The following is a 22,576-nucleotide window of genomic DNA, read 5'->3' on the forward strand; positions in this document are numbered from 1 at the left end:
AGTCACATGGTTAAGGTCAGCACATAATAAGTAAGTGGATGGGTTACAGTGTGACCCAAGTCTCTTGGATTTCATAAAAATGAAGCTCCCTACACCTGGGGAGGGAGGTGCTTTTACAATATCAAAAACACTAGCAGCAGCAACTGAAATTGCTACATGTCACTCCAATATCCATTCTCCCTTTCCTTCTTATTATCAGAACTCTGGGAAAAAAATGTTCACAGCTGAAAGACTACATTTCCCAGCTTCCCTTGCAGTTAGGGAGTAGCCAATGAAATATAAGCAGAAGATGTTGGCTGGGACTTCTGGGTAAGCTCCTTGTAAGGGAACAGACAGCTGCTGGGTAGCCATTGCCCTCCTCCTTCCTAGCTTCCTGCTTACACTGTGGCCAGGATGACTGGAGCTCCATCGTCATCTTGGATCATAAAACAGCACTGAGAATGGAAACCTGGCATAAGGATAAGGGAACAAAAAGATAAAAGGAGCCTGGGTCCCTGATGATGAGGAATTGCCATGCCAGGTGGGACTGCCTATGACCAAGATTCGCTACTTGGTCAAACTCTAGTCAGTCTCCCCTGAGCTCTCTTCTCAATTAGACCCTGACTTTTGAGCTTCCCATGTTCATCTCTGCATTGTTCAGTTTTAACAAGAATCCTGCTGAAGTAGTTTAGCCAGAACAGTGCCCCAGCCATCAATATCTGATCACCCTTGATATCAGATCAGCCTCCTCGTCCTCCACCATTGTCCAGGCGATGTCTGATTGCACTGGCTTGCCTTCAGCAGGAATACTGTTAGGCCATTTTAGCCAGAATCCTCCTTCATCCCTGATGTTTGCTTTTAGTAGTTTTTCATCCACTTACCTCCTACCCTGCTCCTTAGGCATAAATCCCTACTTGTCTTTGTTGTATTCAGAGTTGAGTCTGATCTCGGTCCCCTGCTACAAAACCCCATTGTAGCGGATCCCCTTGAATAGAGTCTTCCTTACAGTCTTGATCAAGTGTCATGAATCATTTGTTTTTTGACACCTATCTTTGGACTTCCTTTATGGGAGAGAGAAACAGAACCCTATCTTGTTTAAGCCATGTATTTGGGTATTTTGTTCAGGGTAGATGAGCCTAATCCAAATAGATATAAACAACAACGTCAGACGCAGAAGCACTGCAGAATTCTGGATCTTCAGTGATGCCCTGCTTCACAGGCTATCAGCTTTCCCGAGGAAACTTCCCTTTTATATGACAAATATCTTGCAAATTCCCCTTTATCATCTTGAAATAAAAATCAGTCACATGTAATATATCCAAATCAGTACAATGTCCCAATTCTAATGTTATGTTAGGAGAAATGAAAAGAAAATAATTTGTAAAAATATGTATTTCAATATATAAATGCTTGTGCAATTATACCAGCAGACACCATGAAGTACATAGTTAGATGCTAATACCTACACCTAAAATCGCTGTGTGTGTGGCAGGCTAACCGGGGTGTTTTCTTAGTGACTCAAATACAGGAGTGGTTTCAACTTTCTAAAATGGCAAAACCCTCAGTAAAGTTTCAGTCAGAATGAAACAAAGCATAATCTTACCTCGATTTACACAGTTAGATGCATTTCTAGAAAACACAATATTAAAACCACACAAGAGGGAAGAGACATGGGGATATATATGTATAGCTGATTCACTTTGTCATAAAGCAGAAACTAACACACCATTGTAAAGCAATTATACTCCAATAAAGATGTTAAAAAAATACTATGTGTTTACATAAAAAAAGTTCCAGGATGAGCTAATTAGGACCAGGTTTTTCATCTACATGAGTTTCTGGTAGGACAGTGAGAATTCGTGTAGGGTGCAGGACAGCTTTGTGGTTTGGCGCTGTCCCACACATTGCAGGAGACAGTGGACCCCTCCAGCGGACCTGGGCGCTAAGAGCACCTTGCAAGCGCTCCCTAGTGTGTGGGACTGTCCTGGCTGAGGACTGCTGGCAACACAGCTGAAAAAATGGCCTCTGCAGCCCCACAACAAGAGCAGAGTCACCACAATGAGGGCTGTGCTTTCTTCTTCAGGTTTCTGTTGGATTCCAAGGGTGACTCTGGGGTCGGGAATCACTATCCCCATTGGTTGGATGAAAAGGCAGTAGACACTGGGAAATTGCGCATGCTAAAAGAGCTGAGCCTTGAGCCCCTCGACGACTTGAATCCTAAATTTTTGTTAGAAGAGCTAACAAAGGATAAGAAGTGTAACCATCAACACAATTCTGTTTTATACACAAACACCTAGCCAAGCCAACGCTGCACATTTTTCTCGTAAGACACTTGCCGATTAAATTGGGCTGGCTAATTAACCCTTAGATGATGTGAAATTAAAATCTAACCATGCTTTGCTTGCAGCATAAGAATAGAGAGGAAACGCATTTGTGGCAGCTTTCCGCCGAGCTCTCAGCCTGAAATGCGACAGGGATGAGCAGGAGATTCAGACTCACAGTCCGAAGCTAGCCCTTGCCTGATAGTCACAAGAAGGACCTTATACAAGTTCCCAAGAACCATGACATGAGAGGAAGCAATACAAAATACACCAAAATTCATATTTCTTCTACCAAAAAACTGACCAACTTTTTTGTCTTCTAACACCAGATTGGTTTTGCTGAACTCTGGGCATGGCAAATTTATATTATGATTTCTCTCCTTCCCTCTGTAGGCACTGGGTGAACTCAACTTACTGACATAGTCCCTCTCACCGTTTTCATATATGTTTTTCATTTTAAAATAAAGGAAAATGCTTTCTTTATCCAACTCTTTCCTTTGCACACAAGTTTCTACTTTTTTTCTTGAGACAGCAAAGACTGACACTGGCAGAACTTTCTCGAAGCATAGGTCAGGCAGATAAAGGGTTTTAATAAAGGCGGAGTTGACAGCTTTCCTTTGGGCAAAATGGAATGCCCCGCGGGGTACTGCACCTATTGGCCTTATACTGGGTAGCAGGCCTACTCACAAGTGTATCTCACATTTAGTGCTCAGAGCAGCCCTATCGGGGCAGGTATCACAATTCTCATTATATAGATGGGAAAAATAGGAGAAGATGACTTAAGTTCCCAGAGCGGGGGGCAGACTCAGGATTTGAACCCAGATCTGTCTGAGCTAGGAAACTGTGGTGATTCTCTCACCCCCTTTGATAATTCCCCATTTGAACAGCTTTGCCCTCCTCTACTTCCTCACCTGGGGCAGGGCGTTCACTGCCCATCAGGCACAATTATTTTGTGGGGCACAGCGAGCTGGACTTTCTGCCCTGGGACTCTGTCTCCCTCTCCAAATCTGAAACTCCAGGGGCGCAATTGTAAATGCAAATTCTACCTACCAAATCCTTTGGAAAGCAGTTCTCTCTCCTAGTTCTGTGTCTCCCACAAATATAACTGAGTGCAATTATATTGGTCTTTCATAAACAATGAAGAACCGTTGAAGGAAATTCTAAATTCAAGCAAGCTCTGCCAGGATTTCTCTGTAACTCAGTAAACATTGCTGAATATTAGTAAACAAACAAGAAAACTGATGAATGTGTTCTGTGCTTCCCTAGACTGTGAACACACTCTCGGTGATGGGGGCCGAGGGAACTGCCGGGACAGGCCAACTGCAGTCATTGGCTCTTCTCCTCATCCCACCTACTTTAAAGGGAAACCCTCCGGGAGCAAAGAGGAAATTGCACCAAAAAACACAATATTACTTTAAATCCTTGATTTCCTGTATGACACAGCAAAGTATTTACTCTAATGCCCACTCAAGTCAGCATAAAATCTCATGCCCCAAGAGAAGAAGGGCTAGAGGGAGGTAAAAAGAGGGCATTTATCACAACTGCAATTAGAATCAGTTTTTAAGATTTGTAAAGATACAATTAAAGAATTGTACCTTTAATCGTTTTAAAGATACAATGTCAATATTTTGCATACGATGCCCCTGTGGGGTAGAGATTCTAGGAGCTGCTGCTTTCAAATTCGTAATTGCCTTCTGGCTAAATTATACCATTAAATCATAAAATTATTAAGATGCAGCCCATCTTTGGACATATATAACCAGTACCAAATTGTGTCTTTCTTAGAGGACAAATACCTGATGGTGAAAATATTCAAATTACATTTAATTTGTTCTCTATCATCACAGAACACTATAAAATCATTCTGTATTTCTCTCCATGTTTTAATGTTTGTAATCTACCAGGCCCTTAAGCATTGCCCAGATTTTCCTAAAATGTTACTGCAACGAACTTTCGGGGGTACTCCTCTGTGGGTGCATGCTGTTTCCAGGTTCTGCGGGTTCTGAGTGCCAGCTGCTGGGCTCAAAGGGGAAGAACCCCCTGCAGAACCCAGGAGACAGACCGGGCTGCGAGCCCTACAGCAGCTGCCGGGCGCCCCCTAGAGCTTCGGAAGGGGCAAGATGCCTTATTTCTATGTAAGTCTTAAACTCATTCTATTCCTGAAGCCTTTTCAATTAGAAACACGTTTGCTGGGACGAAGTGAGAGAGTGGCACTGACATATATACACTACCAAAAATAGATAGCTAGTGGGAAGCAGCCTCATAGCACAGGGAGATTAGCTCGGTGCTTTGTGTCCACCTAGAGGGGTGGGATAGGGAGGGTGGGAGGGAGATGCAAGAGGGAGGGGATATGGGGATATATGTATACATGTAGCTGATTCATTTTGTTATACAGCAGAAACTAACACAACATTGTAAAGCAATTATACTCCAATAAAGACGTTAAAAAAAAAAGAGAGAGAGAAAGAAAGAAAGAAACACGCTTGAATTGAGAGAAACCTTACTCACTCACTCTGATGCAACCAGCTGCCCTGTTGTGAACTGCACTGTAGCAAGGAACTGAGAGTGGCTTTTGGTCAAGAGTTATCAAGCATCTGAGGCCTCAGTGCAAGAACTGGTGAGGAACTGAGTCCTGTGGATGATCACACGAGTGGCCTCGGAGGCAGATCCTTTCCCAGGAGAGCCTTGAGTTGACTGCAGCCTCAGCTGACACTGCAGCCCCCGAGAGTCCCTGGGATGAAGGACGCAGACCCACAGAAACCATGAGACAGTAGGTATTTGCTGCTTTAAGTTATTAAAGTTTAGGCGTAATTTGTTATGCAGTGATAGATAGGAAGGAAAAAATTTTAAATCATCAGACCCATCAGCAGCTTGAAGAAACAGAGCATCAGTTCGTTCAGTGTCTCCTCTGTGCCTATTCTCCATGCCACCCTCTTTCCCTTTCTCCTGCCAGAGGTAACCACCATCCAGAATTTTTAACATTACCTTGCTTTTTTTTTTTTTTTTTTTTGCGGTACGCGGGCCTCTCACTGTTGTGGCCTCTCCCGTTGCGGAGCACAGGCTCCGGACACGCAGGCTCAGCGGCCATGGCTCACGGGCTCAGCCGCTCCGCGGCATGTGGGATCTTCCTGGACCGGGGCACGAATCCGTGTCCCCTGCATCGGCAGGCGGATGGACTCTCAATCACTGCGCCACCAGGGAAGCTCATCCCTTGCTTTTTAAAAAACACACATATATGTTTGCCTAAACACATTTTGTTGAGTTTTGCAGGTTCTTGAACTTTATCTTATATAAATCCAGTTACACGTATGCTTCTGTGATTTGCATTTCTTATTCAAAATTAAGCTCCTGAGACTGAACCATGCTGATCATGTGGTTCATTCATTTTCACTGATGTGCATTTCTCCACTCTTTTGTCCTTGGACACTCAGAATGTTTTCAGTGATTTTCTATTGCCACCGGCCTGCTGTGAACATTCTTGGGCATGACTCCTGGAACACATGAGCCAGGATTTCTCTGGTGTAGACACGTAGGAGTGGAAGGGATCTTCAACTTTATAATATAATGAAAATGTTTTCCAAAGGGATGCTACCACTCTACACTCCCAACTGGTGTGCAGAAGAATTCCTCTGTTCTACATCCTTTCTGATCGTTATAAAATGACCTCTTGTGATTTTAATTTGCAGTTCCCTAATTACTACTAAGATGAACACTTTTTCACTTGCTTTTTGCAGATCAGGTTTTATTCTCCTGCACAATGCTTATTTATGACTTTTGTCCAGGTTTTTATTGGGTTGTCTTGAACCGATTGAGTCACAGGTGTTCTTTATACATTCTGATACTATACCTTGTCAATTACATGTGTTGCAAATATATTCGTTTGGCATTATCTTTTCATTCTTTTTGAAGTATTTTGAGGAAAAGAAGTTATAAGGTTTAATGTAGTCCAATTTATCAATCATTTCCCGTCTGATGTGCACTTTTTGTGTCTTGCTTAACTTTCTCTCCCACTAGTTTATAAAGATTTTCTCCTATATTTTCTTCTTAAAATTGTAAAATTTTGGCCTCTCACATTTACATCTAATCCATTTGAAATGGATTCTTTTAGTATGGCATAAGGTATCCAGCAACTGGATATGAATATCCAATTTTATAATTTTTCATATGGCTAACCTTGAACCAGCACCATGCTGAATGGTCCATCCAGTTCTTAATGATTTGTGATGCTATCTCAGATACAATCAAGTCTCTGTCTAGGTGTGTGTCTGTTTCTGGGCTCTGTCTTCTGCTCCATTGTTTCAGCTGTATATTCTTGTGCCAATACCAGAAGTCCTAATTACTCTAACTTTATAATAAAAATATCACCTTGGGCTTCCCTGGTGGTGCAGTGGTTGGGAGTCCGCCTGCCGATGCAGGGGACACGGGTTCGTGCCCCGGTCCGGGAAGATCCCACACGCCGCAAAGCGGCTGGGCCCATGAGCCATGGCCGCTGAGCCTGCGCGTCCGGAGCCTGTGCTCCGCAACGGGAGAGGCCACAACAGTGAGAGACCCGCGTACTGCAAAAAAAAAAAAAAAAAAAAAAAAGTCACCTTATCTTATTCTTCTTTAGAAGCATCTAGGTTATTCTGGTCCTTTGTTTTACCATGTACATTTAATGATTACTTTAATTGACTTCTAAGAAAAATGCTGTTGATCTTAAATCATATAAAATCCATAGGTCTACTGGAGACAATTGCTATTGCTCTAAGTTTCCCTACCCATAACATGTTGTATTTCTACAATTATTTGGGACTTCTTTAATAGTTTTCCAAAAGAGTGTATCATTTTCTTCATATTTTCTGAGCTTTAGGTCCAGCTATGTTATTTTTCACTGTTGCTATTGTAAATGGTATTATTTAAAGTTTGTAATATTTTGTTTGTTGCTTCAATAAAACACAATTATTTCTATATACCTAGCAACATTGTTAAACATATGTTAATTCTAAAAATTAATCTATAGATTCTTTTGAATTTTCCATGTGGATAATCATAATAACTTAGTCTCTTCCTCTCTAATTGTTTCTGGCTAGGATCTTAAGTACAATGTCAAAAAGTGGTAATGGCAGCATTCTTGACTTGTTCTTGATTTCAAAGGAACTAGAGTAACATTTCACTTCTAAGTATGATGGCTACTATAGGTTTTTGGGAGATATTTCTTATCAGGTTAAAGAACTCACCTTCTACTTCTAGTTTGTGAAGAGTTTTATCATGACTGAATATTAAATTCCACTGGAGGCTTTTTCCATATCTGTGATGATCATATGGTGTTTCTTCACTAATCTGCTGATGTGATAAATTTGCATTAATACATTATTTAATGTTAAACTAGCCTTGTGTTGTTGGGATTATCCCAATTTGGTCATAATCTACTGTGGACAAAGTGTCGCCTGCCGTTTCAGTAAGCAAAGGATGTTTTGGAGGTCTTAAAGCTATCAGCCACTACAGCTGCTGCCCCCCACTCCTTCCCTGGTGTACCCTGAGGGGATTCAGGATGGAGAAAAACAGGATACTGGCCATGCATACATAGTCAACTAATATTTGACAAGGGAGACAGGAACACTCAATATGGAAAAGATTGTATCTTCAATAAATTGTGGTGGGAAAACTGGATGGTCACGTGCAAAAGAATGACATTGAACTCCGATCTGACACAAAAATTAAGTTAAAATGGATTAAAATTTAAGTCAAAATGGATTAAAGACTTAAATGTAAGACCTGAAAACGTAAAAGTTTTAGAAGAAAATAGGGGAAAATCTCCTTGACATTGGTCTTGGCAACAACTTTTTAGATATGACACCAAGAGCAAAAATTAATAAGTGGGACTACATCATACCAAAACATCTTCCGAAATAAGTTAGACAGAGAAAGGCAAATTCTGTATGATCTCATACGAATCTAAAAGAGCTGAACTCATAGAAATAGAGAATAGAATGGTAGTTGCTAAGGGCTGGGATTGAGGGGATTGGGGAGATCTTAGTCAGGGGGTACAAACGGCCAGTTATGAGTTAAAGCACAGCATGGTGACGATACTTACAATACTGTATTATATCCCTGAAAGTTGCTAAGAGTCCGATTTTAAATGGTTTACCAGACACACACACACACACACACACACACACACACACACACACACTCAAATGGTAATTATGAGAGGGGATGGAGGTGTTAACTAACCTTACTGTGGTAATCATTTTGAGAAAGGAAGGGAGCAGGGCACAACCTTTAAAAGAATAACATAGCCCGAGGACATGACATACACTGATTAGAACCAAATAGGTCCAAGATGGCAGATGACTAGACCTTGAGCCTCAGTATATGCTCATTGTAACACTTCAGCAAACGAAATGATACATCCACAGGCGCCATGGCAGTTTCAAGGCTGACCACAAAAGGTCAAAAAGTGGGCAGTGGCCCAATTCCTGGAAATCCCCACTCCTTCCCCAAAATAGCTGGAATACTCCTCTCACTCCTTAGCCTATGAAATTACCCACCCCTATAAAAACTGACCACCCCATACCCTGGGGCCTCTCTCACCTTCCCAGATGGCCCACACTCTGACATATGGAGTGTGTTTCTCCCTGAATAAACCTTTCACTTTGCTATGGCTCGCCCTTGAATTCTTTCCTGTGTGAAGCCAAGAACCCACACTTGGTGGCTATCCCAGGGACTCAGAGGTGACCTGGGATGTGACCATCCTCTCGTGCCCCACTCTCTTTCCTGCAACAATTTTGCACACAAAAGTGTACTTTCAAATCATCATATTGTACACCTTAAACGCATACAATGTCATATGTCAACTATATCTCAATAAGGCTGGGGGGAAAATAGTTTTGTAATAGTATGGGGAAAACACATCTAAACGTTCTATTCTCTGAACTATTTCCCCAAATGATGGAATTTTGCCTACCGATTTATAGCTTCTCTAAGATAGGTAACATTTTGCACTTTAAAGAACAATGACAACACTAGAAAAACAAAACTGTCTGCATGATTTGGATATATGCTGAAGTATGAGAACCACAGCCCCAGTGTACCCTTGGAAGGGGAGTTTTGAGAATCACAGAGCCTCAGTTAGCTGAGTCTCTAAAGGACTGTTAGCGCAGAACCAACCTGTTCTCAGCCCAAGATCCTTAAATGAGCAAGCAATAAATTCCTATTAGGTTGAGCCATTACGTATTTGAGTCTCTAAACTACTGTGCCCTAGCCTACCCTAACTAGTATAAATGCTTACCTCATTAATTTTCAGCCTTTTTTTCCTTTTATAACATATGGGCTTAAAAGGTAAAATTTTCTCTAAGGACTGCTTAAAAAGTTATCAGTTTTGACATTTAGACTTTTTGTTATTCAGTTTAAAATATTTTGTCCATTTGACTGAGGGGATTTGTGGATTCTTTAGAAGCATGTTTCTCAATTTCCAAACTCACAAAGTTCTTCAGTCTTCTTGTTGATTTCCAGTTTAATTGCTTTGTGGTCCCAGAAACAACTCTGTATGACTTTAATACTTTGAAGTTCGATGAGACTGCTTGGGTCCATTTTTTTTTTTTTTTTTTTTTACATCTTTATTGGAGTATAATTGCTTTACAATGGTGTGTTAGTTTCTGCTTTATAACAAAGTGAATCAGGGCTTCCCTGGTGGCGCACTGGTTGAGAGTCCGCCTGCCGATGCAGGGGACGTGGGTTCGTGCCCCGGTCCGGGAAGATCCCACATGCTGCGGAGCGCCTGGGCCCGTGAGCCATGGCCGCTGAGCCTGCGTGTCCGGAGCCTGTGCTCCGCAAGAGGCCACGGCAGTGAGAGGCCCGCGTACGGCAAAAAAAAAAAAAAAAAGTGAATCAGTTATACATATACATATGTTCCCATACCTCTTCCCTCTTGCATCTCCCTCCCTCCCACTCTCCCTATCCCACCCCTCCAGGCGGTCACAAAGCACCGAGCTGATCTCCCTGTGCTATGCGGCTGCTTCCCACTAGCTATCTACCTTACGTTTGGTAGTGTATATATGTCCATGCCTCTCTCTCGCTTTGTTGTGTCCATTTTTATCAACATTCTGTGTATGCTTGAAAAAAACACGCATATTCTGTAGAGTTGAATGCAGTGTTCTATGTGTTTCCACTGGGTCAGAGTTGTTAATCATCTTGTTGAAATCTACATGCTTACTGTTTTTATTTGCTTGTTCTATCAATTTCTGAGTGAACTTTGTCAAAAACTACCTCTATTGCTGTGGGTTTGTCTGTTTCTTCTTGTGGTTCTTTCCATTTTGGCTTTATACAATGAGAAAATGTCATTAGATGCATGAAAATTTTAAATCATTGAATCATTGTGTTTTGGTGAAACAAATCTTTTATTAATATGTGGTGACTAACCTTCTTGAATTTTAGGAATGTTTTCTTGCCTGAAAGCCTTTTTTCTCTGGTAGCAATATAGTTACACTTATTTTCCTTTGGGTAGTATTTTTACACCTTAACCAATTCTTTTACTTTCAACCTTAGCATGCCCTTATGGTTTAGCCATGTCTTTCACAAAGTTGTTGTTTGTTTTTAAATTCAGCCCGAAAATCTTTAAACTGGAACATTTGGTCCTTTTCCACTTAATGTAACTACTGATATATTTGGATTTAAAACTATCTTATTTCATGCTTTTTGTCTCTCCTTTCTGGCCTTCTTTTTAACTGAATTTCATGTTTTCCCCTTCTACTAGTATGGGGAAGAGGCCTTTCATTGGTCTTACAATGTATATGTCTTACAATGTATATTTATGTATATTTATATATACAATGTATATATAAATATACAATTAAATATACAATGTATATTATGTATATTTATGTATATTAAATATACATTTACAATGTATATTTAAAATTTTAAATGAATCAAAATCTTTGTCTTCCTTCTGGTTAATACAAGGTTCATAGAATGTTCAAACTCCCACTTACCTCCTTCCTCACTTTCATAGAATTGTAATGTGCTCGGGGCTTCCCTGGTGGCGCAGTGGTTAAAAATCTGCCTGCCAGTGCAGGGGACACGGGTTCGAGCCCTGGTCTGGGAAAATCCCGCCAGGGACACGGGTTCGAGCTGTGGTCTGGGAAGATCCCACATGCCGCGAAGCAACTAACCCCGTGCGCCACAACTACTGAGTTCGCATGCCACAACTGCTGAAGCCCGCAGACCTAGAGCCTGTGCTCCGCAACAAGAGATGCCACCACAATGAGAAGCCAGCGCACCGCAACGAAAGAGTAGCCCCTGCTCGCCGCAACTAGAGAAAGCCTGCGCACAGCAATGAAGACCCAATGCAGCCAAAAATTAAAACATTAAAAAAAAATTGTAATGTGCTGTATTTTTCTGTTATTTAAAAAAAAGCCACAATTATCTCTTTCATATGGTTAAACACCTTTTGCATTTACCTGCCTAACTTACTGCTTTTTTGTTTACCATTTTATCTTGCATTTTAGGCCTTCCATTTGGTCTCAGATTCCTTCTGCCTAAATCTTTTAGGATTTCCTTTGGTGAGCTTCTGTTGATAGCAAACTCCCAGTTTTAATTTTTCTGAAATTTCTTTATTCTATTCTCATTTCTGAAAGATTTTTACTGGGTATAAAATCCTAGTTTGGCAGTACCCTGGAAGGAATTGTTCCATTGTCTTCTGTTATTAATGTGGAGTTAGTTGTCAGCCTAGCTGTCATTGCTTTGAAGGTTCTGTCAAAGGAAAAATTCTGGATGCTTTTTTCTCAAATTTTTCTCTTTGCCTTTGGTTATCTAGACACTTTGTGTCTAGATAGGGGCCCATTTTTATTTATTCTCTTTGGGATTACCTGGGATTTTGAATCTGTGGAGTACTGTTCTTCATCAGTTTGAGAAAATTCTCAGCCTTTGTAGCTTCAGATGATCTCTATGATCCGTTTTCTCTCTGCTTCTCTGGGACACCAATCAAACATCTATTGGACTTGCTGTGTATCCTGCCTGCATCTTACTCTCTCGTCTGTAATTTCTTCCCCTTTGCTGCATTTCTTCTGCTCCATCTTTCAGTTCCACAATTCTCCTTCAACGTTGTCCAACTGCGGTTTAAATTTTATTTTTCATTTCTGGAAGTTATATTTGGTTTTCGAATCTGTTCTACCATTTTTAAGCGGCCCATTCTGTTTTCAAGTAGGCCTTATATTTTTAAAAATGTACTAGTTTGCATTTGGCAATCTTTATTTGATACCTCCAGAATCTGTTTTTGTTTTTTTTGGTGGGGGGAGGACAGGCCGTTTTTGCTTCTCTTTTGAGGGTTTTCCCCAGTGGTGCAGTCTCATAGGCCTTGGAGAACTCTGGATGTGGTTTTACCACAACCTGGGATGAGGGATGAGGATTGCTTTTTCCAGGAATGAATGGGATTTGCTTCTATTGTGCACTTGAGATTTGTATTTCTGGAACCACTTTCATTCATGACCCGAGGGTCCCCCGCCCCACTCTAATAATGCAGATTTGGGCTTTAATTCTGCTCAAGGGTCAGTACTTGATCTACAGTTTCAGGGATAGGCTCTTTTCCTCTTTCAATTTTTCTTCTCAGTTCTGCTCAGCACCAAGGAAACTTTGTCTGGTCCCAAGGGGGCAGAAAGAAGACTCCAAATGTACTTCTGGGGTCCCAGCTTAACGGTAAGGGTCTACTAGGCTCCTCAACTTAGGGGAGACCTGCTTGGTCATCTGCTTCTGTCTCCCTTGTTCTGAAAGGCTATCAAGATTATAGTTAGATCAGCAAACACGTCTAAGTGCCTATCAACTTTATAGGTTCTTGCTGTATCTTGGATTTTGGCCTGCTTGTTCCTCATTATTATATTAACTCTAGGATGATAAGATTTTTGAAGTATTTTATCTAGTATTTTAATTGCACTCATTAGAAACTTTGGCCCTAAAACGTAGCCCATTATGCAGGTAGCAGAAATCAAGATCTTCACCTTGCTTTGATGTTCTTCAGTTTCGCTATGTGTATAGGCATGATTTAATCCTACTTAGGATACACTGTGATTCGTGGAGCTACGGATCCATGTTTATCAACTCTGGGAATTTTACCTTTAAAATATTGCCTCTTCTCTATTCTCTTCATTACTTTAATATAATGTAGTATTAGACATTCTCATTCCATCCTCCATGTCTCCTAACTTCTCATTCATACAGTCCTTTTCTCTCTCTTTGCTGTCTTCTAGGTCAATGATTTAGATATACCTTACAGTTTAAATCACTTCACTTATGTCTAGTCCATTTTTGACTTATCTGTTGAGTTGATGTCAGTTCCTGTATTTTAACTTTTGGTCTGTTTATCCCTTATGTTTCTTATTGTATGCTCATCTCAGTAATTACAGCTACTCTGCATTTTCTGTCTTGTCAGTTGGAACCTATTAAGTGTTTGACAGTGTTAAATGTGTTGTTTTCGTGTTTCTGTAATCACTCATAGTGGCTGGTCTTAACGTGTTTGGTGATCATCAAGTAATGCTATGAGAATTCTGTAGGCCTAACTTGTAAAGTTTTCCTCTAACGATTTAATTCTACTTCTACTGGTATCCCCATCCTGGAAGCACCTCAGCCTGCTCTGACTCCCCTACTCTTCAGCCCCAGACCCCAAATATAACTAACTGCTCCTGGTCATCTAAGCTGCAGCACCAGTCCCTACCCTGATTAATCCAGATTTACTCTAATAGTTTAGCTTTGGGCTTGGGGTAGAGGAGTGGAGGGGAAAAAGTCCTTGGGGAACCCTTCTGTTTTTTTGCCAGCAATGCCTTAAGAAGCATGTTCTAAGATTAGCTGTCACGGAAGAGATGAGCTGCTCAGAGGTCCAGCTTACTCATGATACCACAATCAGATATTCACTTGTAAAACCTCCATTTTATATATTTCTTGAAACATATTAAGCATGACTACTTTATGAACTGTACTTTGATACTTCCAGCATCTGAAGTCTTCATGGGTTTCATTCTGTAGCTTTCACTCAAAATTTACTCTTTTCCTTAAGTATCTTTATTTCACGTTACTTTTTAAATACGTTTAAAGTGAACAAATATTAAATGTACAGTTAATGATTTTCATATTGTGTACACACCTATTTAACCACTACCCAAATCAACATGTGAGAGATGGCCATTATTCCAGAGTTCCACTAGGCCCCCTTGTTAGTCAGCTCCTCCCCCACACCTTCCAGTAAACATTAATTTGGCTTCTATCATGTTGAGTAGTTTTGCCTGTTCCTGACCCTCACATAAATGGAATAGAGGATATACTATTCTGTGCCAGGCTTCTTGCATCTAACATGTTTTTGATACTCATCCATGCTATGGCATGTATCAGTAATTCACATCTTGCTTTCTGTTTTGCTGTGCAGTATTGCACTGTATGAACATAAAGTGACCTTCTCTTGATGACCACCTTTAGTAATAAAGCTGCTATGAACATTTGAGGACAACTTTTCATTTCTCTTGGGAAACTTTTCCTCCCCACCTGGTAATAATTCTGGGTGATACAGTGGATATAGTTTTAAATTTTCCTAGAAATGGCATCTTTCCAAAGTAGCTGTACCATTTTAACACTCTAAACAACAATGTATGAGTCCCAGTTGTTTGAACCTCCTCGGTATGATGTTTACTTGTCATTGTACAGGGTGCACTGTAGTGTTTCCTTGGTTCTAATTCATTAATCATGTTAAGTATCTTCTCATATGCCTACTTTTTTGTAAAGTGGCTGTTCAGGTCTTTACCTTAAAGATTTTCCTTATTAAATGTCCTGTCAGATATACTGTGAATATTTTGTCTGTGGCTGCATTTTTACTTTTAATGGTGTCTTTTAAATTTTGATGTTTCTTCTTTTTAATGGTTAGTGCCTTTTTTTGGTAAATTTCAATCCTTGCCTACTCCAAGGTTGCAAAGATATTTTCTTCTAGGTTTACAATTTTAATTTTTACCTTTAGACCTATCATCCATCTTTTGTGTATGGTGATGTAATTGTTCATTTTTATTCATATTATTGTCTAGTTGCCCTAGCATACTTATCAGGGGTGTGGAGACAAAAAGCAAAACAAAAAATCAGTATGTAGTTTAGGAAGATATAGATCAAATAACCTGGGCCACTAAAACTCGCAGTTCATACAATTTTCATCAATCTTATTGGATCATCTTGAAAGCTAAGGTTCAGAAGTAGCAGTTGAAAATGGGCTATTTATTCTTGACAATGAGACTCAAGGAGGAATTATGAGGTGTTTTTTTTTTTTTTTTGCCATACGCAGGCCTCTCACTGTTGTGGCCCCTCCTGTTGTGGAGCACAGGCTCTACACGCACAGGCTCAGCGGCCATGGCTCATGGGCCCAGCCGCTCCGCGGCACGTGGGATCTTCCCGGACCAGGGCACAAACCCGCGTCCCCTGAATCGGCAGGCGGACTCTCTACCACTGCGCCACCAAGGAAGCCCCTATGAGGTGCTTTTAAAAGTAGGGAACTGGATAACAGAAAAGGAGGGTCTAGCACTAAATTTTGTTGGGCTAGATGTAATGAGCTCCTTTGAATTTGACTAGGTTTAGAATCCTGGATCTACCACTAGTTTTCAAAATGTCAAGACAGTTACTTTTGAATCAATTCCCAGGAAAGAATAAAAGAAAATGGATTATTTTTCCTAATGGGCTATTAGAAAACTTTGATCTTTACTTCAAGGAACACCCCTCCCTGTATCAGCCCATATTTCCATCCCTGTTTCAAAGTCTGGGTAAAAATACTATTTTTTTCCAGGCAGCCTTTCCAGATTTTTCTAACAGAATTAATCACCATGACACTTCAGAGAAAATACAACATCCCTGAGGTTCACAGGTAGTATAATTGAGGGCTGCCCATCTAAAACAAACTGAACCTATTTGTTAAGTCTGATTTGCTATGATGCTTTGGGAAAAAAAATCCACTGCCGTTCCAGTAGCCTCAGGACGTAATCTAAGCTCTATATAGATCAGTTTCAAAGACAGACAGGCCATGTTGTTCCAGTTTACTTACTGAGCTCCATTTCTCATGACTCCCCAATGTTTCATTCTAAGCCAATCCCCATCTATCTTTTAGGTTTTTTTTTTTTTTTGCGGTACGCAGGCCTCTCACTGTTGTGGCCTCTCCTGTTGCAGAGCAACAGGCTCCGGATGCGCAGGCTCAGCGGCCATGGCTCACGGGCACAGCCGCTCCGCAGCATGTGGGATCTTCCCGGACCGGGGCACGAACCCATGTCCCCTGCATCGGCAGGCGGACTCTCAACCACTGCGCCACCAGGGAAAGCTTTTTTTTTTTTTTTAATCATCTCAGGGTCATCTCAAGTGCTGATGAATAACCTAGTGTAGTGAGTAAACACAAACACTCAAATTGAAAAAGACCAGCTGTAACTAACAACCCTTTAAATATCATGTGTCTATTCACCCAATATACAGGCTGTTGGGAAATCACATGAAATCACTGTATAAACATAGCACTCTACAAATTTACTGAGTTGACTCCATACATAAAGGTAGTCAGCTGGTTTGTGCAATGCAACAAATTAACAAAGGAAATCATTTAACTACACTTTGCTTGCTTGCCTGAGTGTCAGTTGTACAGATGTCACACTTGAACCTTAAGAAATCATTAACTCACAGATTCCTTCTTCTATCACAGCTCCTGATATTTGGTAACATCCACACAATTTACATCTGGGACACTTGAGCTAAGTCATACCATTATTTTGCCAATATCTTCACTCTACCCACCATTTCAGTCTTCAGTGGAAAGAGTACTGTCAGGAGGCCAATTTCAGCATTATGTTGACAAATGGAACATGACAAATTTGTCCTGGTTTCCTAACAAAACTAGGTGGTTTGACGGTTGCTACAATTTGGGAAAACCTAAAAAAACAAAACAGACAAAATATAAAGTGGGTAGGCACTACATAACACTTATACCTGTGTCACTTGTATTTCAATCTATCATATGTGCATTCAGTTGGTTATTATAACAAGTTTCCAGCTCTTTACCTTTAATATTCTTAGCTTTCCCAAAGGCTGAAATTAAAACAAAAGCTGCTACTGTTAAAAAAAAATTACAAGCTAGGGAGGAATCAATCAAATAACCTAATCAGGCTCCAATTTCTCAAATATTCTTTGCAAATTAGATATTTTGATACATGAAATGTCCTGGATTTACAGATCAACAAACCTGTGGAAAATATGCAAGAAAAGAAATTTCTTCCTGAACTATGAGGGAGTGGGATTATTTGACCTTTCAATTCCTAGAGGTATCTATCACTAGGTCTAGCAGGTAGGACCCTAACACTTAACTTGAAAAAAATGGCCATGCACTTTTGTTCTACACATTAATCCTAAGAAAGTACGATTACATTCTCACCATACCAGAGTATTAGGATACATTATAGAAAAACTGAAAAATGAACACTGGATTTTCATATGCATATTTTAATTTTTGGAATTTTAACAATTCAAATAAAATTCAGCTAGTTAACATAAATACAGAGTAAATGCACATAATTTACAGCCACATACAGGAATTCAATAGCAAACGTCACATAAATGGTCAAAGGATATCAACTCTTTGAAGTTGATTATTTAGCTATGACTGACAGGTCATAATTTAATGGTTCACATATGCAGGGGTACACATTCAAAATGTTTATTAACACAAAAACTGAGTAAAACTAGAATTTTCAGTTTCTAAAAGGAGTAGCATAAAAAGCAGAGTGTAGATTGAGAAATATAAGGGCACAATGGAGATTTGTGTGGGCCGAAAGTTAGTATATTGTATTAAATACTTTTATATAGTTAAAATCCCCTTCCAATTTAAATCATTTAGAAACATCTATATTCTTAGGAATGTTAAAGTCATGATCAATACTAGAGGAGAAAAAGGCTGAACTATTATTTACCAGCCCCAAAGGGGTCCCTATACTGCTAACAGTCCAGGCAGAAAAGCGTGTAAACAACAAAAGACAGCACGAACAACGCTGGAAGGGTAAAGGATAAACTGATTCCTAGCACTTAAGTCCTTCAAGATCAAATCAGTATTTGTAGTGATCTAAAACAAAATCTAAAAATGGTGACGTATTTATACTCCAGTAAAGAGTAAACACGCATTATTCTTAACAACCCAAACTCAGCTGGTCCTCATAGAATAATGCTATTCCACAATGGGCATTTGGTTTTAGGAGACAAAAGTCTGGATTAAATAATTTAATGATATTCTCTCTTGGTGTCAGAGTTAAAAAATCAATTGCTTGAGGGTTCCATCTAGTAAGATTGGTTCCACGAAATTACATACATAAGGAAAACCAAGACAAAAGCTTTGGTGATACAGTTTTTTCCCTGGATTTAAAAGCACTGTATGGTACCCCACAATCACAGGTTGGTCATTCTCAGATTTTTGACTTTGAAATCTAGTAAACTGTTTCTGTAAGCCACAAGTACCAGAGTTCCTATCTGCTGCTCTATGAGTATGTTCTTTCAGTATGTACCGCTTTAACCTGAAAAGTTCAATTTTCTGAGACAATTCTCCAATAAAAGTACATACCAATTTGAAGAGTGCTGACTACCTCTACACTAGAAATAAAAAGCTATCTGATAGAAAACAGATGAAAATAAAACAGTTTAAAAAAGAAGTCCAATGCTTTTTAAGTGTTTTTCTTTTTTTCTTTTTAAACGTTTGCATCAATTAAAAAAAAATCTCCAAAGAAATGTTTCAAAGACAAACTTTATGTACAATTTTTATATAAAGTTTTCTTTTTAAATTATCTTTGTCATACATAAACTACGGCAGATTGTACTTTGGGGGGAAAAAACAAAATAAACTTCATTGCTCCTTTCCAGTTGTCACACAAAGAAACAAAGTCTGAGACTCTAAGATCTTTTCCTTCCAGCACGTAAATATATTCACTTTTAAAAGCTGAAAAAAATGCACTAAAGGGTCAATACAAATACAAACAGGAATAGAATACGAGTTCATCCTTGAAGGACACTTGTTATGAATTTGCTACAACTAGATAAGATGTTCCTTAGCTGCTGGTTTTTATATCATTCTTAATCATTTGTGGGGTATTCAGATCACTAAGATTAGAGAGTCTCTGTCTCACATTCAATACAACTAATGTTTACAGATCTTCACAAGGCAAATTGCACTGTATTAGGCAGGATAAGTGGCACATGAAAATGAAAACACTATATATTGACACTTTACGGATTTAAGTTACAAACCCCATTACTGTTTGTTTTTGGGGGTGGGGGGCATGTTCCTCACAATATATGTCAAAGCTGAAATTCACCATAAAAGGTATTAATAATCCCAAAGGTAATGAAACTGAATTTGCCTTTGGTCTCCAAAGAGATTGGAATATTTTAAATTCCAATCGAAGCACCTCAAAAACATCCAGTTACTGTTGATTGCAAGGAAGTTAAGGTGTAGGAATTTAAGAGGGCACTGTGTCTCACTGGTGACAGTGGAGAAAGCTTGCAATGACATGCTATGATTTTTTTATATGTTAGGGGCACTACAGTGTACATAAGAATACTTAAAACATTTATAGTAAAGATCTCCAAAATATACCTAAATCCCAGAAAAATGTTATGAACACTGTTTCTGCCTAATACATAACCAATACTTAAAAAAAGTAATCTTGGGAATTCTCTCCTACTCTCACCCTCCCCCCCAAAAGGCCACAAAGTGCATTCACAAAAAGTCATTCTTAAGATAAAGCCATTGCACAAAATGTACAGTTCATGTATACTGAAATGACTACCACACTGGAGTTTAATTGTATAAGTTTCATACACCAGTATAGCAACATCCATAAGCGAAAGTCTTTTAATTGAATTACAGTAAATATCTTCATAAGGGCCATACATATAATACATTTAAAGTATTAAAAGGTGCAGTTGAACTCAACAGCAAAATGTAAAAGCTATATCCTGTTAACACGCTTAATCTGAATTAACTTGAATCTTTCTATGATTTACCATTCAAGAAATTCGGATGGAATAAATTCCTTGTCCAAAGCAGTTTGTTCATTTATTAAACTAAGTTAATTAGGATCATTACCTGCCCAATCAGATTGCAGAGGGCCCTTCGTCTATAATGTTTATGCTGCCCCAGGTATTTATAACATCATCTTAAAAAAAGAAAACACCTTGTAAGGACAAAGCTAAAAATTACCATTTTCTCTACTAAATAAATACAACGTATGCAGAGCTTCTGGAAATAATTCAAAGGTTCAAATTCTTAATGTGAAACCAAACAGAGAAACATTCAGAAGCAGTAAATTTTTTCCATTTTAAGAAAATGATACCTAGGTATGGCAGGGGATAATTCAAGTTCATAATTAATTAGTCACTGAAAAGACACTGCATTCATTCATGTATCATTAGGTTAGAAAAGATAAGAGGACATGCTCAAGTTACTGAAATGGCCAAGAATCAACATTTTACTGGTTGTGTCCCAAACTATTACCATTTGAGTTGATACATTAACAAACAATTTAAGTGTTCACATTATGCTAAACATAAAGCACCTGTGAGCAGTGGAAACCAAAACATTTTTAAAGCTAAAAATAAACACATGTTTAGACACTACTTCATTTGTCGTCAAAAACAGTGACTACTAATCCCAAATGATTAACTTTAAAATATAGTGCCAGATCCTCTCAAGGAAACGCGAAAATACTATCACTGTTTTCAATTTTATAGGAATTATGCAGAAGTTAGAAATTTATGACTGGCAATACTATCTTTGGATAGTTATACAGTTACAGATGGCTCTGTCTAGAAAACTGGAAAAGTGCTCATGGAATAAACACTATACTCTGATTGCCATAAATCAACAAAATGCCAACTGTGTCCTGTGGACAGGGTAGAGAAAATGGCAATTTTGAAGAACGAGCGCTTCTAAAGGCTTTTTCTTGGAGGCAGCCAAGGTTTTTTTTCACATTACTAAAAAGACTAAGTAATGTGGTTATGATTACTTTAATTCCTACAACCAAACTTCCACTTAGGTATAGTTCCATGTTCCCACACTATTTTCCTTCTGTCCACCAAGCTGGCTTCGGTACTCCATGGTCCACTGTATCTTTTGGTCTTCCCTCTTTATAGTACAGCAGCCTGGTGGTGCTATCCGTTGAGCAGGTAGACCACTAATTCATAGGTGGCCATCATAATGGCTGTGTTTGGAATCTGTCTCACCAGATGAGTTGTCAGACCACGGTAAAGAGACCCATAGCCTTCTTCTTGAACAAGCAAAGACAGTGTCTGAAAAAAGGATCTATATTTTGTTCCCTCCTCACGCAGTCTTGTTCTTACAACTTCTGTATGGGAAAAAAATAAAGTCATTTTATTTAAACACCAGTGTGATATCTTTATACCCCTCCTAATACTGGACAAATCCCATTTATCAGACTGTAAGTATAAGCTCAGGATAAATGAGGAGTAATTTTTAATGTGCAACTTATTGAAACTAGTTACCATAGCCATGTCTTTCACCAAACTCCTAAGCTAGCTGGCTAAAATCACATATACTAATTATAAAATTTCATAGGTTCCTGAATGGTAAAAGACAGAATAAACAAAAATATCAGCTGTATACTGGATATAGATAAAAGGGAGAATAGATGTGATAAATAAAGGTAAAGTTGGAAAGAGAATAGAGGTGGTATCAAAGATGAATACAAAAAGATACAGTGAGAAACAAGCAGGAAAGATTTTTAAGAAGTGGACATTACAATGAAAAAGTAGAATTATTAATTTATTCACAATGGTCCACATATACCAACATGAAATTTCATGTGGACGAGTCTGAAAATGCTTAAAATACTAGTTAGTGTCAGCTAAAAGGCCACATCTGGGAAGCAACCAGGCAAAAATCATAAACCTTTAGAGCTGTAAAGGATCTTAAAGGTTAGTCTAATTTTTCATTTTAAAAGGTAAAGAAAGAAATGGGGGCTACTAAGAAGTTTCAGTCAGCTGAAGGCAGAGGCTGGGACAAGAATTAAGAGTTCTTCAACCGAAGAATCTGTTCTTTCCACGCCCATTATTTTTCAAACTTTTTCAACACAATGCTCCTGATGGGCCTGAGGGAAATGGCTGAAAGTAACTTTCACTGCAAATGTTAACATTTGAAATCTCCTACGTCCTGTCTTAAATATTCATGTCATTTATATATTTCACTCCAAAATACTGTTTATAAACTGTACCTCTTCTTATAATGATATCATCTCACTTGA

At 39.1% G+C, this 22,576-nt stretch overlaps 1 protein-coding gene across 3 annotated transcripts in view; it reads right to left on the reverse strand.

Annotated features, from left to right (window-relative positions):
• Positions 1–7,603: 7,603 nt before the first annotated feature.
• The window catches only part of SLC25A36 (solute carrier family 25 member 36), a 51,163-nt gene continuing 36,190 nt past the window's right edge, over positions 7,604–22,576 (reverse strand). The window contains exons 7-9 of one of the 3 annotated variants that reach the window (XR_013828581.1): positions 20,404–21,661; positions 17,073–17,207; positions 7,604–7,619 (exon numbers count right to left, since the gene is read on the reverse strand). Coding sequence is in view for 1 of the 3 variants with exons in the window: in XM_079923214.1 (XP_079779340.1) it covers positions 21,468–21,661 (194 nt within the window). In the remaining 2 variants the exon portion in view is untranslated. Of the gene's footprint in view, positions 7,620–17,060; positions 17,208–17,271; positions 21,662–22,576 lie in introns of those variants that run through there. The other 2 variants (XR_013828582.1, XM_079923214.1) reach the window with 2 other exon arrangements.

This window comes from Stenella coeruleoalba (assembly GCF_951394435.1).
Source record: "Stenella coeruleoalba genome assembly, chromosome: 5".
Lineage (NCBI taxonomy): Eukaryota > Metazoa > Chordata > Mammalia > Artiodactyla > Delphinidae > Stenella > Stenella coeruleoalba.